This window comes from Muntiacus reevesi, chromosome 2 (assembly GCF_963930625.1).
Source record: "Muntiacus reevesi chromosome 2, mMunRee1.1, whole genome shotgun sequence".
In the NCBI taxonomy this organism is placed as follows: domain Eukaryota; kingdom Metazoa; phylum Chordata; class Mammalia; order Artiodactyla; family Cervidae; genus Muntiacus; species Muntiacus reevesi.
Window position 1 is genome coordinate 276,032,071 of NC_089250.1, and position 17,516 is coordinate 276,049,586.

The following is a 17,516-nucleotide window of genomic DNA, read 5'->3' on the forward strand; positions in this document are numbered from 1 at the left end:
GTGGGATCTCCATATTTTCTGGTCCTTCATCTGGGACTTGAACATTCACAGGTTCCTTGGGAAGACTGTGGTGAGTTATATTAAATCAGACGAGCTAGTGTGTGTGTGTGTGTGTGTGTGTGTGTGTGTGTGCTTTGTCACTCAGTCATATCCAACTCTTTGCGACCCCATGGGCTGTAGCCCACCAGGCTCCTCTGTCCATGGGGATTCTCCAGGCCAGAATGCTGGAGTAGGTTGCCATTTCCTCCTCCAGGGGATCTTTCCAACCCAGGGATTAAACCCAGGTCTCCCACATTGCAGGCAGATTCTTTACCATCTGAGCCACTAGAGAAGACCAAGAATACTGGAGTGGATAGCCTATCCCTCTGACAGGGATCTTCCTGACCCAGGAGTCTAACTGGGATCTCCTGCATTTCAGGCAAATTCTTTATCAGCTGAGCTACCAGGGGAGCCCATAAGCTAGTAAATGGTAGTATAGGTGGATTTGAACCGGGAGAGCTGGTTGATTTCAATACAAAAGTCACTATCTTCATCCACTCGACTCATGCCAAGTAAGCATCTACTGTGCCAAGTTCTCTGTTGGTGGCTTTTGCTTCTGTGGGGCAGAAACCTTTTCTTTCCAGGCTCTTTGCCCAGTCTAATAATGGAGTTGACATAAGTCAGATGAACAAGTTTAATTTGCTATGTATTGGAACTCAATCAAAACTCTAAGGCACAAAGACAGTCAGGCAGTTGAGGCTTATACACTCCACTGAGTGAAGGAAGAAGGGTAGGTAGGAATCTGGGGCTTCAAACAGGAGGAAGAGAACCCACAGGAAAGATGGGAAGAGCCAACACTTGGTGAACAAATGTTTGCTCTTCCATGCAGGCAAGTCTTTTTGAATAAAAATATATCTCTGGTATTAGCTCTCCTCTAGGCATAGGCCCCTAAACTACGTTGTGTTGAGCAGTTAAGGGGAGGGGCAAGGAGTTTCTGAGTCTGCTGGGTCTTCATTGCCTTCAGCTCAAAACTATCCATATTCCAAAGGGGCACAATGGGGGGAGATGCAGTCCACTGCACCTCGCTTCTCTTTAAACAACCTTTCCACTAACTTTTAAAAAGTAAGTAAATAATTAATGACTATGCGGCATCCTTGTTGCTGCGTGCAGACTTTCTTTCATTGTGGCGAGCAGAACTACTCTCTAGTTTTGGTGTGCAGGCTTCTCATTATGGGGACTTCTCCTGTTGCAGAAGACAGGCTCAAGGCATAGAGGCTCAGTAGTTGAGGCTCGCGGGGTCCAGAGAACAGGCTCAGTAGTCGTGGTGTCCTGGTTTAGTTGCCCCTCGGCATGTGGAATCTTCCTGGGCCAGGGATTGAACCCATGTCCCCTGCATTGGCAGGTAGACTCTTAAACACTGTGCCACCAAGGAAGTTCCTTCCAGTAACTTTGAAACATGTTAAAAGTCTCCTTTATGTTTGAAGAAACCAACGCTCAGAGATGGAGAACTTGCCCCAAGTGTCCTTTCACCATCTGCCCCTGATCACTCCATTGCTCCATGGAATTGGATTCTTAGGGCCAAGAGTGAATGGACATTCTTTGTGGCTTGGTGTCTTCCTTTCTCAGCAGATCACAGCTCCTCAACTCCATCTAGGATGCGGTGTCAGGATCCCCGCCAGTGTGGTCAGAAGCTGATCCGCAGGCAGCCCCTGAAGCCCAGGAAGGAGCCTGAGATTCTCGTATCCCGTCATCTGAACATCTTCCACCTGGTTGTCTTGGGTGTGGGTAGCACCCTGGGGGTTGGCGTGTACATCGTGGTTGGAGAGGTGGCCCTGTTTGTCGCTGGACCAGCGATCATCATCTCCTTCTTGGTGGCCGCCCTGTCTTCTGTGTTGTCTGGGCTCTGCTATGCTGAGTTTGGGACACGGATAAAGTGGACCAGTTCTGCGTATCATTATAGCTATATCAGCGTGGGAGAACTGTGGGCATTCATCGCTGGCTGGAACCTCATACTGTCCTATGTCTTTGGTGAGATGATGGCTGGAGAAGGTGTGGGGTTGAAGACCAGGAAACTGGGAGTGGGGATTTGGTCTTCAGTCATTCATGAGCACTTTGTCATCCACTTTGTGAGGCGAGGAGAGTAATAGTGCCAGGAAAACTCCACAACTTCATTCTACTCAGCTCTCCCCTGCTTTCCTTAAATGATGGACCAAGAACCCAGAGGAAAGGGAACCATGGGGAGTGGGTGAGAGAGAGGCATGGCCCACAGGCTCGTCCTCTCACCATACTGAATTCTCTGCTCTGCTTTTGCTTTCATGGAGTTTCCATTAGCACTGGATTTAAAATTTTAATCCTTATCTCCCAGACCTCTTGTTCCCTCTTCCCTGTTTTCTTGCATAACATTGATCTCCCCTAAAATACTTAATAATTGACCTATTTTGTGAATCATCTGGGTCTACCCTCCCCACTTCATGAAAAGAAATTGACATTTGACATTTTGTAATTTTCCTCCCCAAATACATCCCACGGTGCATTCAGTTCAGTTCAGTTCAGTTCAGTCGCTCAGTCATGTCCGACTCTTTGCAACTCCATGGATTGCACCATGCCAGGCCTCCCTGCCCATCACCAGCTCCCGGAGTTTACTCAAACTCATGTCCATCGAGTCAGTGATGCCATCCAGCCATCTCATCCTCTGTCGTCCCTTGGTGCATAGAGGGATTCAATTCATGTTTATCAATGAATGTTTCTTCTCCTCCTGCAGCCACTGCAAGTGTGTCCAAGGCCTGGAGCTACACCTTTGATGGCCTGATCGGGAACCACATCTCTCAGGCATTACAGAGAGCCTTCTCTCAGCACATGCCCGACTACCTGGCCCGGTACCCAGACTTTATGGCCCTGGCCGTGGTGCTGCTGCTTACAGGTGAGACAGGGGTCAGAATTAGGATGGGAAGAGAGGGGTGTGGTGGAGGAGCTGAAAGTCTTGGGATGGCAGAATCGTGGGGGATTAGGACTTGGAATAAAGTTGTGGGAGATGGCTTCCCTGGTGGCTCAGTGGTAAAGAACCTACCTGCCAATGTAGGAGATGTAGTTTCAATCCCTGGGTCAGGAGGACCCCCTGGAGGAAGAAATGGCAACCCACTCCAGTGTTCTTGCTGGGAAAATCCATGGACAGAGGAGCCTGGTGGACTGCAGTCCATGGGGTCGCAAAGGGTTGGACACAACTGAGCAACTGAGCACACATGCACAATCCACCCACCAAGAAGGGTCTGGGGCAAGAGACACAGGAAGGCAAGACATAGACTGCTGTTTCACACTCTTGGCACTACCTTCTAGACTGGAACAGCTTTCAATATTGGGGGCTGTCCTGTCCATTGTTGTTGTTGTCAGTTCCTAAGTCAGGTCCAGCTCTTTGTGATTCCATGGACTACAGGCTTCCATGTCCTTTACTATCTCCCAGAGGTTACTCAAACTCATGTCCATTGAGTCAATGATGCCATCCAACCATCTCATCCTCTGTTGCCCCCTTCTGCTTTTGCCTTCAATCTATCCCAGCATCAGGGTCTTTTCCAATAAGTAGGCTCTTTGCATTGTAGGATTTTCTTAATTTTATCATTGCCAAATATATAGCATTCCTGGACTTTCCTCACTAGATACCCTGTCTATCTAGACATTATGCCTATCTCCCAAGTAGTGACAATGACAATCAAAATGTCTCCAGACATTGGCAAACATCCCTAGGGCACAAAATCAACCCCCATTGAGAATCATTTACTTTGACAAGTTTCTTCTTCTGTATTGAGACCAAAGATGTTTTTAATTGGGAAATAATTCACATAGCATAAAATTAACCATTTTACTATCTTTATTTGGATTTACTGAGATATAATTGACATGCAACATTGTATAAGTTTAAGGTGTTAGGTGTATATATTGTGAGATGGTTGTAACAATAAAAAAATTAACCTTCTGAAAGTATACAATACCGTGGCACTTAGCACATTCACAACATTGTACAACCATCACCTCTGTGTAGTTCCTAACATGTTCATCACAACAAAGGAAACCCTGCACCCACTGAGCAGTCATTGTGCATCCATGTGTCCCAATCCCACAACCCCCAGCCCCTGGTAACCACTGGTCTGTGTTCTGTCTCTATGGGTTTTGTTATTTTGGATCTCATATTCCACTTTTCCCACAGGGGCACTTGCTCTGGGAGCTCGTGAGTCACTTCTGGTTACCAGAGTGTTCACAGGCATCAACGTCTTGGTTCTCATCTTCATCATCCTCTCTGGCTTCTTTAAGGGAGACCTGCACAACTGGAAGCTCACAGAACAGGACTACACATCCATCACGCCTGGATCGGGTGGCACTTCTAGGTTAGGGTGGTACTCTTGACCCTAGTAATGCATGGGTTGAAGGGTGCAGAGCTGGGACTAAGAGACCATGGCTGATGGATCCAAATGATGGGGGTCTAGAGCCCAGGACTTGTGGTATTAACTGAGGATTCCAGTAGAGATTACTGAACACACCTCACCCATGTTCTCCCTTGTTCCTTCTCTCACCATAGCTTGGGTCCTCTGGGTTTTGGAGGATTTGTGCCATTTGGTCTTGATGGAATTCTCCGTGGAGCAGCGATATGTTTCTATGCACTTGTTGGTTTTGATGCCATTGTCACTAAAGGTAGCATGGTTATTATGTGTCCCATCAGGGGCTTGGGGATAGATTGGGCTGTCCCTTGGGCACAGGGGTGGGTAGAAGTTTAGGCTTATTTTCATGGTACAAGAAGGAGAGGGATTTTGTGCTTTCATCCCAGTGTGTTTTCCTGACCCATCACCTCCATCAATGTTGCAGAGGAAGAAGCACTAAACCCTCATCGTTCCATCCCCTGGAGCATCTTGATCACGATCTTCATCTGCTTTCTGGCGTACTCTGGTGTCTCAGCAGCACTCACCCTCATGGTGCCCTACTACCTGATTCACCCTGAGAGCCCCTTGCCTCAGGCTTTTCTCTACATTGGGTGGGATGTTGCCAGATATGTCGTGGCTGTTACCACCCTCTGTGCTCTTACATCCAGGTCAGTGTCATGGTTTTCTCCCCATCTACAGTCAGATGCTTAGGTTCCCAACACTTTAGGATTGAGAGACAAGAGATAAAGACAGTTTACACCTTGTAGACCAGGGAGCAGGTGCCCCAGTCTGTCCTCATGTTCCCATTTTTCCTTCCAGGCTCCAGAGCATCTTCTTCCCCATACCCCAGGTGATCAGGGATATGGCACGTGATGGGCTCCTTTTCCAGGGACTTGCCCGTGTCTTTGCTCACACAAGAACCCCCATCATGGCCATCATGTCTTCTGGAAATATTGCAGGTGGATAACAAAACCCACTCCTCTTTGATCAACTTCCTCAGCTTGAGTACTTCCTCCAGTTTCTCCCTCCATCCACCATCTTTTTTTGCCTTCATTCTAGGGCTCTTGGCATTGCTCTTCAAGTTCAGTGACCTTGTGGACCTCATGTCAATTGGGAATCTGCTAGTTTACTCCCTGGTGTCTTTCTCTGTGCTTGTCCTCAGGTGAGACTCCATTGCATCTTGACTGGGGTCTTGGACTCATGGGGATTGATGGGGAAGTAATCATCTTCTGCCTTCATAAATTGAAGTGAATGAAAGTCACTCAGTCATGTCCAACTTTTTGTGACCCCATGGACTATACAGCCCATTGAATTCTCCAGGCCAGAATACTGGAGTGGGTAGACTTTCCCTTCTCCAGGGATCTTCCCAATCCAGGAATCAAACGCAGACCTCCCACTTTGCAAACATCTTTTAAATGTCTTCTTCTAAATATATCTTCATGACACCTTCTAAATGTTCTTCTATGCTTAAGGCAAGAGAGAGTTAATGTTGGATGAGTAGGGGCTGTTGTTAACACTGCCTTAATATCTCTGATTCAGGTACCAACCAGAACAGACTTTAGGCAAGAAGGAGGAAATTGATATTTCAAAACATGAAACAAGTCCTTCAGAAACAGTACCTGAAGCAAGAACCTCAAGGATTCTGAAGACTCTCTGGTTCCCTCCCAGCACCATCCCCACTCTGAAATCTGGCCAGATTGTCTATGGATGTGCCTCCCTGCTTGGTGAGCAGTGGGATTTCTCTTTGGTCTTATTCTGAGATTGACAGGAGGTGGTGGGAGTGTGCATTTTGTCAGTTGAGGAGTCTTGGAGATACGATGGCCCTTCCTGAGGTGGGCAGCCTTGGCGGGGAGGGTGACCCGAGGTCCTGACATCTTTGGCTTCTCAAGTCCAGCCTGTTCTCCTCCACCTTGACCCTTGCAGTTCTCCTGCTGACCATCCTGAGTGTGATCCTAGCCCAGTGGCCCAGCCAGGTGTTCTCTGGAGACCCCGTGCTCACAACAGTGGCTGTGCTGCTGCTGCTGCTCATCACTGGGGTCACGGTCATCATCTGGAGGCAGCCCAAGGACCCAGTTCCTGAGTACTTCAAGGTAGGTGACCTTATGTGCCTAAATTGTTCACCCTGAATGAATAAAGTCTGCAGGCTTTGAAGTGTAAACATCCTTTGCTGGCCCAAAGAAGAGAAGTTGCTAAAACAAATGGACCCTTCCCTGATCCACACTCAGTGCTTTACATACACAATGTCAGTGGGCACTGAATGCACAGCCTGAAAAAGACTGGAGTCTTCCCACCGATGTGGGGTAGGACCTCCCTTTCAGACATCTGGGGTGTGTTCAAAACTTAACTGATTCTGCTCACAGGTCCCTGCTCTGCCTGTCCTCCCACTGGTGAGCATCTTTGTGAATGTTTACTTGATGATGCTGATGACCCCAAGGACTTGGACCCAATTTGGAATCTGGAATGCAATTGGTAAGCAGTTTTCTGGGATAAAGAGGCCCCTTGGGTGACTGAACCCAATCCTGTTTCTACCACCTCTCCCCTAAATTGTGTCAGACACCATAATAGGAGCCCATTTTGCATTTGTAAGTGAGGAGAAGCCCTACTTTCCCTTCACATTTTCTCATTTCTCTACTAGGATTCCTCATATACTTTGGATATGGGATTCGACACAGCCTGGCAGGGAACAATCATCAATAGCCACCAGCCTCCACCTCTGAGACTTGACGAAAACATCCCTGATGCTGAGCCATCTTAACCACAGGAAGTAGATGCTGTATGGAATCCCTACATGCCCTGGAGGATCTTCTGTTTCAAGGGGCACTGTGAGCCTCTATGGACTGTGAAGGCAGATGCACTTAGAGCCCTATATTTTATTGTTCATGGACACAGTGACTGTAGCATTGCATAAATTTTAAATAAACTTTTTAAAATTTCATCAAGTGCAGCAAGATGAATTTTCACAAGGAAATTACAATGTAAGCAGCAAGAAGAAGAAGAAATAAAATACTGACCTGCACATAAGAGTTCCTCCTGCCTCTTTCCAGTAAAAACACCAGGGACTCCCACATGGGAAGGAAATTCAGGTAACAATATATGTGTCTGGTATTGCACTTGAAATATTAGGACACAAATATATTGGAAGTAAAACGAAGAGAATAGGTACATTATGCAAACAGTAACACAAGAAAGGTAGCACGGCTACATCAATATCAGACAAAGATGAACTTAAGGAAAAGAAAGTAATAACAGATAATGTGGATCCTTTCATAATAAGAAAGGGATATGCTCATTTGTGCCTTTCCTCTGGCGTTATTGAGATATAGTGTCAATAGTGAAAATAATCATTTTTCTTGACTTTTCTGTCTCAGACTCTTAGAGCTGCACAGTAGATTTGATTAGGAAAAATTCTTAATTGGGAAAAAATCTGCACTGCCAGAGGTGGGTCAAGGGGGTGGGCAGTAAGGGTTTGTTGATAAACGTTGGGTAGAACTGAAAAATAGGAAGTGAAACTGAAAAGACAAGTTTAAGCTGTTGCAGGACAGAATGCTTGAAATGGAGATTACGAACAGTGAAGACAGCTGTTATAATGAAGTACAGGATTGGTTGTGGGGTTGAGCAACCGAAATACAGTGAAGGAGGGATGAAAGTCAAGAAACTGAGTAGCGGGCTTCCCTGGTAGCTCAATGGTAAAGAATCTGCCTGCCAATGCAGGAGACACCGCTTTGATCCCCGGTCAGGCAAGATCCCACATGCCATGGAGCAACGAAGCCCCTGGGCCACAACTACTGAGCTATACTACCCATGAGTAGCAACTACTGAAGCCTGTATGCCCTAGAACCTGAGCTCTGAAACAAGAAAAACCACCACAATGAGAAGCCCGTGCACTGCAGCTACAGGAAACCCCGTTCATCAATGAAGACCCAGAATAGTCATAAATAAACAAATGAATAAAATTATTTTTTAAAAAAGAAATGGAGCAGAAAATTCATGAGATGATATAAAACTAGATGGAAGATGGGACCTCGCCAGTGGTCCAGTGGTTAAGAATCTACCTGTCAATGCAGGAGACACAGATTCAATCCCTGGTCTGGGAAGATCCCACTTGCCATGGGGTAACTAAGCCCGTGGGCCACAGCTACTGAGCCTGTGCTCTAGAACCTGGGAGCCGTAACTCCTGAAGCCTGCATGCCCTGGAGTCCGTGCTCTGCAACAAGAGAAACCACTGCAATGAGGAACCTGTGCACCACAACTAGAGAGGAGCCCCTGCTCATCACACTACAGAAAAGCCCACGCAGCAACAAAGACCCAGAACAGCCAATAATAAATAAGTAAAACAATAATTTAAAAAAGAAACTGAGTAGCAAGTTATTAGATGAATTAAAGCTAGATGGAACACGGGACTTTCCCAGTGGTCCAGTGGTTAAGCATCCGCCCTCCAATGCAAAAGACATGAGTTTGATCCCTGGTCAGGGAACTAAGATCCCATATGCTGGGGGGTGACTGAGCCAGCACACCACAGGTAGAGAGAAGCCTGCCTGCCACAGGGAGAGTCTTCACACCACAATGAAGGACTCCAGGTGCCACAACTGAGACCCAGCGCAGCCAAATTAAAAATAGTAAATATTTTTTTTAAATAGATGGAGGAGGTTGAACAGAAGTAGGAAAGTCACCAAATTGAGAGTCGGGATGAAATTAAAGGCATAGGGTCCAGGTAACGGAGACTGAAACTGCTGGTGAAACTTTGATGGAAGAGGTTGACCTCACCTGATTATCATCCTCCCCTTACTTCCAGGACAACCAGATATCCCGTGCTACTCCATGTGCTGTGATAGGCAAGACTCAATAAAAAGCTGAATCAGAATGTAATCAAGCTTCCAGATCAACCACCAGCTCATAGTGGACAGGAGGGATAGATTCACATTTGAACTGAAAGCACCATTAACTGAAACCAGAGTGTGAGTAATTCTCCAGGAAAGAAAATGGTGCATTTTCATAACTGTTGAATGGTATGGGGAATTCTCTAGTGGTCTAGTCATTACAGCTCTGTGCTTCCACTGCAGGGATTGCGGGTTCTGTCCTTTATGGGTGAACTAAGATCCCACAAGCTGCACAGCGCAACCATCAAAATAAAATAAGTGATATGACCCAAACTGGAGATTCATTCATTGATCAAATACTATCACCCACACAGGCATACTTTGGAAATATCTCTGGTTGAGTCCAGACAACCCAATAAAAAGAACTGGCAATAAACGGAGTCATCTACAAATTTTTTAGTTTCCCTGTGCATGTAAAAGTTATATTATACTACACTCTACTCAGTGTGCAAGAGCATTGTGTAAAAACATAATGTGCATACCTTGATTTTAAAATATTTTTTAAAATGTGGTAAACATTAACTTCAGTGGCCACAAATCTTTAATTTAAAAAAAAAAGAAGAAAAAAAAAAAAGAATCATTATCTGGAAAGTACAAAAAAACAAATTATGGGTGTACTTGTGATTGTATCTGTACATAGTAAGATATGTATATATGTATAATCAACATGCATAAAATATATATCTATCTAACATATATGTATTAAATATACATTTTAAAATGTTCTCTGTTTCTATGAAATTCACTACCTGTAGGTGTCTTGTATTTTTATTTGCTAAATCTCTCACCTCTTGGTTTCTGTGTATACTCCCAGCATTCTAATCCTCTTCTTATGAAGACATCAGTCAGACTGAGTTAGGATCCACTCTAGTGATCTCATTTAAGTTTAATTACTTCTTTCGGGCCCAATGACCAATGCAATCACATTCTGTGGTTCCTGGGGATTAGGATTTCAACATATGAATTTGGGAGCAGGGAGATGCATTCAGCCCATCACACTTTTGACACCATTTTCTTCCCAGCAGCCAAAATAGTGTCTGGAATACAGACATCAGCTATATTTGATGAGATATGTGATTAAAGAATCACATGTACATGTAATATTTTATGTGCCCCCAAACAGAAAATTTTATTTAGCAGCTGTTATCAAGGGGGATGCACAGTATTTGTCTGGGAAAAAAATATTTGTGAAACTAATTGAAAAGGAAAATGAGAGTTTAAAGCTTGGGCTAATTTATGAGCTGTGGTTTTTCCAGTAAGTCAAGTACGAATGTGAGAGTTTGGCCATATAGAAGGCTGAGTACCGAAGAATTCATGCTTCAAATTGTGGCACTGGAGAAGACTCTTGAGAGTCCCTTAGACTGCAAGGAGATCAAACCAGTCCATCCTAAAGGAAATCAGTCCTGAATATTCATTGGAAGAACTGATACTGAAGCTGAAACTCCAATATTCTGGCCACTTGATGTAAAGAATTGAATCCTTGGGAAAGACCCTGATGCTGGGAAAGATTGAAAGGCAGGAGGAGAAGGGAATGACAGAGGGTGAGATAGTTGGATGGTATCACTGACTCGATGGATGTGAGTTTTAGTAAGCTCTAGGAGATGGTGAAGGACAGGGAAGTCTGGCATGCTGCAGTCCATGGGGTCACAAAGAGTTGGACACAACTGAGCATGCATGCAACACAACACATGATGAAAGAATCCCACGTACATAAAAAGCTCTTACAGATCGACATTTCTTCTGGGCAGAAGAAATGATTAGACATTTTTCCAAGGAGGAAATGCAGATGGCCAACAGGCACATAAAAACAGGCACATGGTTCAAAAGTCTGTTCTGTACTTCTGTGTTTCTTAATGCAGATGGCCAACAGGCACATAAAAACAGGCACATGGTTCAAAAGTCTGTTCTGTACTTCTGTGTTTCTTTTTCATTTTTGAACTCTGTGGGAGAAGGTGAGGGTGGGATGTTTCAAAAGAACAGCATGTATATTATCTATGGTGAATCAGATCACTAGCCCAGGTGGGATGCATGAGACGAGTGCTCGGGCCTGGTGCACTGGGAGGACCCAGAGGAGTCCGGTGGAGAGGGAGGTGGGAGGGGGGATCGGGATGGGGAATACGTGTAACTCAATGGCTGATTCATGTCAATGTATGACAAAACCCACTGAAATGTTGTGAAGTAATTGGCCTCCAACTAATAAAATAAAATTAAAAAAAAAAAAAAAGAAAAAAAAAAAAAAGTCTAAAAAAAAAAAAAAAAAAAAAAAACAGGCACATGCTCTGTTGAAGCATGGTTTCCAGCACAGTCTTATACCTCATCCAAACAAAGTACATACATCAACATGACAGGGTGTATCCCTTCAAGATTTAAAGAGGCTTAGTACAGAGACAGCAAGACAGCAGTTCCCTGCTGTCGGTAAGGGAACTTTATCTCACAGGGAGTGTTCACATGGAGGCCATGAGAAGGGAGTTATTCATCCTTATCTTCAAAACAGATGCTCTTTACCTCAATGGTTAAAGCAAATGAGCTGTGAGAGTTGGACAGGCAGTCTTAGTTCACACACAGTTCAGGCTGAACCATGGATAAGCCAAAATGACTTCTCCATTCCTCAATATGTGAACATCTTCTCCATCACAAGCAGAAAAAAATCTTAAAACCGTATGATCTAGCAATTCCACCTCTGAATCTATACCCAGAAGAGTTGAAAGCATACTCTGGAAGAGATATTTTTACACTCATGTTCATAACAGCATTATTCACAATAGCTAAAACATGAAAGCAACCCAAGTGTCCATTGACCATTAAATGGATGAGCCAAGGTGGTAGGTATCCATAAGGGAGTGTTAGTCAGCATTTAGCTCAGATGGTAAAGAATCCACCTGCCAATACGGGAGACCTGGGTTCGATCCCTGGGTATGGAAGATCTCCCTGGAGAAGGGAATGGCAACCCACTCCAGTATTCTTGCCTAGAATCCCATGGACAGACTATGGGGTTGCAAAGAGACGGACATGACTGAGTGACTCACACACACACAAACACACAAGAACTTCCCTAGTGGCACGATGGAATAGAATCCTCCTGCCAATGCAGAGGACACAGGTCTGATCCCTAGTCCAGGAAAATTCCTCAAGCTATGGGGCAATCTCAGGCCACAAGCTGCAACCCCTGAAGCCCATGCATCACAACAAGAGGAGTCACTGCGATGCAAAGTCTGTGACCACAACTAGAGAGTAGATCCGCTCACTGCAACTAGAGAAAGCCCACCTGCAGCAGCAAAGACCTGACAACTCAAAAAATAAAACAGTTATTTTTTTTAATGGTAAAAATGTGCGTGAATCTAGTAGACATTGTACTAACTAAAAGAAGCCTGACAGGAAAGAACAGATATTGAATGATTCCAGTTAAATGAAGTACATATAGTGGTCAGATTCATAGAGACAGAAAGAGGAATGGTGATTGCCAGGAACTGGGAAAGGAGAAAGGGGGATTTGTTTAATGGGAATGGAATTTCAGTTTTGCCATATGAAAAAAGCTCTGGAGTTTGGTAAGGCAAAATGTGAATGTACTTAACGCAACTGAACTGGACTCTTAAAATAATTAAAATGGTAAATAATATGTTGTGGGTACCTTACCACAATTTAAAAAAAAAAAAAAAACCCTCTCAGAACCACCTCCTGAGGGTAACCACATAAGTGTCAAGAGCTGATAGCAACACTGTTCTCCACCCACTCAACCCCATCTGCACCCCACATCCCAGGAGTAAAGGCTGTCTTCTGTGCTCAGGACTCCCCACTTCGGTTCTTACAGATGTCTCAGTTCCAGCCCCGCACGGCTTAACCTCAGCCTCCCTGACTGACCCAGTGCTCCAGGCTCTGCTCCAAGGACCAGTAAGTCTCAGGTCACCATCTTCTGTGGGAGACTGGGCACTGAGTTCACATCCTCATAAAGAGACCTCTGCAACCCCAGAGTGCAGGGGGTCAGCCCGGCTCCAGCCTGAGGGTGGAGAGACCCGTTTTCTAGATGAAAGCTGGGAGATGTTGTGTTTGTGTGAGAATTGGTTGGGCTTTAATCAGTTCTTGGAGATTCTAAGACTTATGTTTTAAATTTTATTTATTTATTTTTTATTTTTTCCCCATTTATTTTTGTTAGTTGGAGGCTAATTACTTTACAATATTCTAGTGGTTTTTGTCATACATTGACATGAATCAGCCATGGATTTACATGTGTTCCCCATCCCGATCCCTCCTCCCTTCTCCCTCTCTACCCAATCCCTCTGGGTCTTCCCAGTGCACCAGGCCCGAGCACTTGTCTCATGCATCCAGCCTGGGCTGGTGATCTGTTCCACCCTTGATAGTATACTTGTTTTGATGCTGTTCTCTCAAAACATCCCATCCTCTCCTTCTCCCACAGAGTCCCAAAGTTTGTTCTGTACATCTGTGTCTCTTTTTCTGTTTTGCATATAGGGTTATCGTTACCATCTTTCTAAATTCCATATATATGTGTTAGTATACTGTATTGGCCTTTATCTTTCTGGCTTGCTTCACTCTATATAATGGGCTCCAGTTTCATCCATCTCATTAGAACTGATTCAAATGAATTCTTTTTAATGGCTGAGTAATATTCCATGGTGTATATCTACCACAGCTTCCTTATCCGTTCATCTGCTGATGGGCATCTAGGTTGCTTCCATGTCCTGACTATTATAAACAGTGAACAGTGCTGCGATGAACATTGGGGTGCACGTGTCTCTTTCAGATCTGGTTTCCTCAGTGTGTATGCCCAGAAGTGGTATGGCTGGGTCATATGGCAGTTCTATTTCCAGTTTTTTTAGAAATCTCCACACTGTTCTCCATAGTGACTGAACTAGTTTGCATTCCCACCAACAGTGTAAGAGGGTTCCCTTTTCTCCACACCCTCTCCAGCATTTATTGCTTGTAGACTTTTGGATAGCAGCCATCCTGACTGGCGTGTAATGGTACCTCATTGTGGTTTTGACTTGCATTTTTCTGATAATGAGTGATGTTGAGCATCCTTTCATGTGCTTGTTATCTTTGGCCCATTTTTTGATTGGGTCATTTATTTTTCTGGAATTGAGCTGCAGGAGTTGCTTGTATATTTTTGAGATTAATCCTTTGTCTGTTTCTTCATTTGCTATTATTTTCTCCCAATCTGAGGGCTGTCTTTTCACCTTGCTTATGGTTTCCTTTGTTGTGCAAAAGCTTTTAAGTTTCATTAGGTCCCATTTGTTTACTTTTGCTTTTATTTCCAATATTCTGGGAGGTGCGTCATAGAGGATCCTGCTGTGATTTATGTCGGAGGGTGTTTTGCCTATGTTCTCCTCTAGGAGTTTTATAGTTTCTGGTCTTACATTTAGATCTTTAATCCATTTTGAGTTTATGTTTGTGTATGGTGTTAGAAAGTGTTCTAGTTCCATTCTTTTACAAGTGGTTGACCAGTTTTCCCAGAACCACTTGTTAAAGAGGTTGTCTTTTTTCTATTGTATATTCTTGCCTCCTTTGTCAAAGATAAGGTGTCCATAGGTTCGTGGGTTTATCTCTAAGCTTTCTATTCTGTTCCATTGATCTATATTTCTATCTTTGTGCCAGTACCATACTGTCTTGATGACTGTGGCTTTGTAGTAGAGTCTGAAGTCAGGCAGGTTGATTCCCCCAGTTCCATTCTTCTTTCCATTCTTCTTTGGCTATTTGAGGTTTTTTTTTTTATTTCCATACAAATTGTGAAATTATTTGTTCTAGTTCTGTGAAAAATACTGTTGGTAGCTTGATAGGAATTGCATTGAATCTATAGATTGCTTTGGGTAGTATAGTCATTTTGACAATATTGATTCTTCCAATCCATGAACACAGTATATTTCTCCATCTGTTTGTGTCCTCTTTGATTTCTTTCATCAGTGTTTTATAGTTTTCTATGTATAGGTCTTTTGTGTCATTAGGTAGATATACTCCTAAGTATTTTATTCTTTTTGTTGCAATGGTGAATGGTATTGTTATAGTAAAGTTGCAGGATATAAAATTAACACACAGAAATCCCTTGCATTCCTATACACTAACAATGAGAAAACACAAAGAGAAATTAAGGAAACAAAATTTATTTTTAACTAGAGGATGATATCTTTACAACGTTGTGTCAGTTTCTGCCATCTAACAACATGAATGAATCATGAGTATACGTATATCCCCTCCCTCTTGAACCTCCCTCCCACCCATCCCCATCCCACCCCTCTAGGTCATCACAGAGCACCAGGTTGAGCCCCCTGTGCTTTATAGCAGGTTCCAACTGGCTGCCTATCTTACGCATGGTGGTGTACATACGTCTATACTGCTCTCTCAACTTGTTCCACTCGCTCCTTCCTCTGCTGGGACCACAAGTCTGTTCTCTATGTCTGTGCCTCTATTCCTGCCCTGCAAATACATTCATCAGTATCATTTTTCTAGATTCCATATATATGTGTGTTAAACTATGACATTTGTTTTCTCTTCCTGACTTACTTCACTCTGTATAACAGGCTCTAGGTTCATCCACCTCAGTTTAAATGAACTAAGACTCACTTTCCTGACTGGTGCTCAAACAGTATCAAGGATTCCCCTTGTACAGGGTTTATGGTGTGGGGACCATAAATGATGTCAGTCCCCTGTGTAGTGTTGACCCTTTTATCTGCATGTTTCTCCTCTGTGGATGCCCAGGTGACTGTAAGGGACTTGAGCATCCATGGATTTTGGTATCTGGGAGGAGGGCTGTATGGTGTTTTGTATTAAATTAGGTCACCATTGGGTTTGTTAACCCAATGTGAAGCTGCCTCTATTATTTATCATTGGCACTAATTTTAAAATATGGTGGTAAATTACATATGGTATAAAATTTGCCAACTTAACCATTTTTAAGTGTAATGTTCAGTAATGTACATTATTGTGCAATCAGCCACCAGGACTCTTCTCATCTTATAAAACTGAAACTGTTTTATAGTCATCATATTTGAACAAGAGGAAGCAGAGATCCAGAGAAGCAAATGACTCCTCCAAGACACAGAGATGGTGGTGAAACCAAGATTCACACCAGAGTTTTCTGTCTTTTGGAATGCTTGTTCTTGTAGCCAAAACTCAGTCTCTCTTCACTGATGTCCAGTAGATGCTTGGAGGCAGAGTTCTGGGTGAAATAGAAAAGAGAAGAGTTGATTGCCTTGCTAGGCACAGGGAGCCACAGTGGCCTAATGCCCTCAGTACTGTGTGCCTTGCCCTGGACCGGGTAGTTAGGAGTCATAGTGTTCAAGGAGCTGGCTGTCATCAGCTCATGGACTTTCTTCTGATTGGTTGGTGGTGAGGTAATTGGAAGACAGCATCATCAACTTTCTGGTTCCAACCAGTCCGGGGTCTCTGAGCTTGTGGGTAGCATACAGTCAACATCTTCCACCTGGTGAAGGTTTTGGTATCTTCAAAACCCCTCAAAGGACATGACTCAGAGTATTATTGTAATCCTTGTGGAAGAACTTTGACTTTAACAGCTAAAGTATTGTTATTTTGTCTTGCTTGACTGTTTTCATTCTGCATCTTCTCACTTCTTTGATTAAATTTATTCTTTGAGGTTTTTCTACAGATAAAAGGTAGGTGGAGGACATGGACAGGGGTCTATTCTGGGAAAACCTCACAGGTTCCTGCTCGGTTACGCTCTTAATCCAAAATGCTAAACTTGAACTTCGGAATATCACAGACAGAAGCCTGCAGATGGTAGCTCATGGTCACTGGGTCAGCCTCGCCCTGCAGAGCTGTGTAGTGAGGAGACATTCCATGCCCCAAAGGAGAGGACACAGAGTCCTGACATTTATTTTTGCTTCTTTCCCCTCTGAATAAATATATGCTTTTATCCAGTTGCTCTGAAATATTTCATGTTTCCTGGACACTTCTCTTTTTTAATTATTTTTATATCAGAATTTAGTTGATTTACAATGTTGTGTTAGTTTCTGGTGTACAGAAAGTGATTCAATGATACATATAACCATTCCTTATCAGATTCTTTTCCCATCTAGGTTATCATAGAATACTGAATAGTTCCTTGTGCTATACATCAGGTCCTTGTGGATTATATATATATATATATATATATATATATATATATATATATATATATATACACAAGTGTGTATATGTTAATTCCAATCTCCTAATTTATCCCTCCCCCCTACCTTTCGCATTTGGTAACAACAAACTTTTTTCCTATGTTTCTGTTCTGCAAACAAGT

The 17,516-nt window shown here is 43.6% G+C and overlaps 1 protein-coding gene across 1 annotated transcript; it reads left to right on the forward strand.

Moving 5' to 3' along the window:
- Nucleotides 1-1,634: 1,634 nt before the first annotated feature.
- Nucleotides 1,635-7,082, forward strand: LOC136158926 (cationic amino acid transporter 3-like). Its single transcript, XM_065920774.1, has 11 exons — nt 1,635-2,007; nt 2,741-2,899; nt 4,178-4,355; nt 4,547-4,659; nt 4,831-5,053; nt 5,205-5,344; nt 5,445-5,547; nt 5,925-6,109; nt 6,309-6,475; nt 6,746-6,854; nt 7,021-7,082. The coding sequence occupies exons 1-11, from the start codon at nt 1,635-1,637 to the stop codon at nt 7,080-7,082; spliced, it is 1,812 nt and encodes a 603-aa protein (XP_065776846.1).
- The last annotated feature ends 10,434 nt before the right edge of the window (nt 7,083-17,516 follow it).

Coding starts and splice junctions, on each gene's coding strand:
- LOC136158926 (XM_065920774.1), top strand. CDS start 1,635: ATGCGGTGTCAGGATCCCCGCCAGTGTGGTCAGAAGCTGATCCGCAGG. Junction 2,900..4,177: donor CGTGGTGCTGCTGCTTACAG/GTGAGACAGGGG, acceptor CTTTTCCCACAG/GGGCACTTGCTCTGGGAGCT. Junction 6,855..7,020: donor TGGAATCTGGAATGCAATTG/GTAAGCAGTTTT, acceptor TTTCTCTACTAG/GATTCCTCATATACTTTGGA.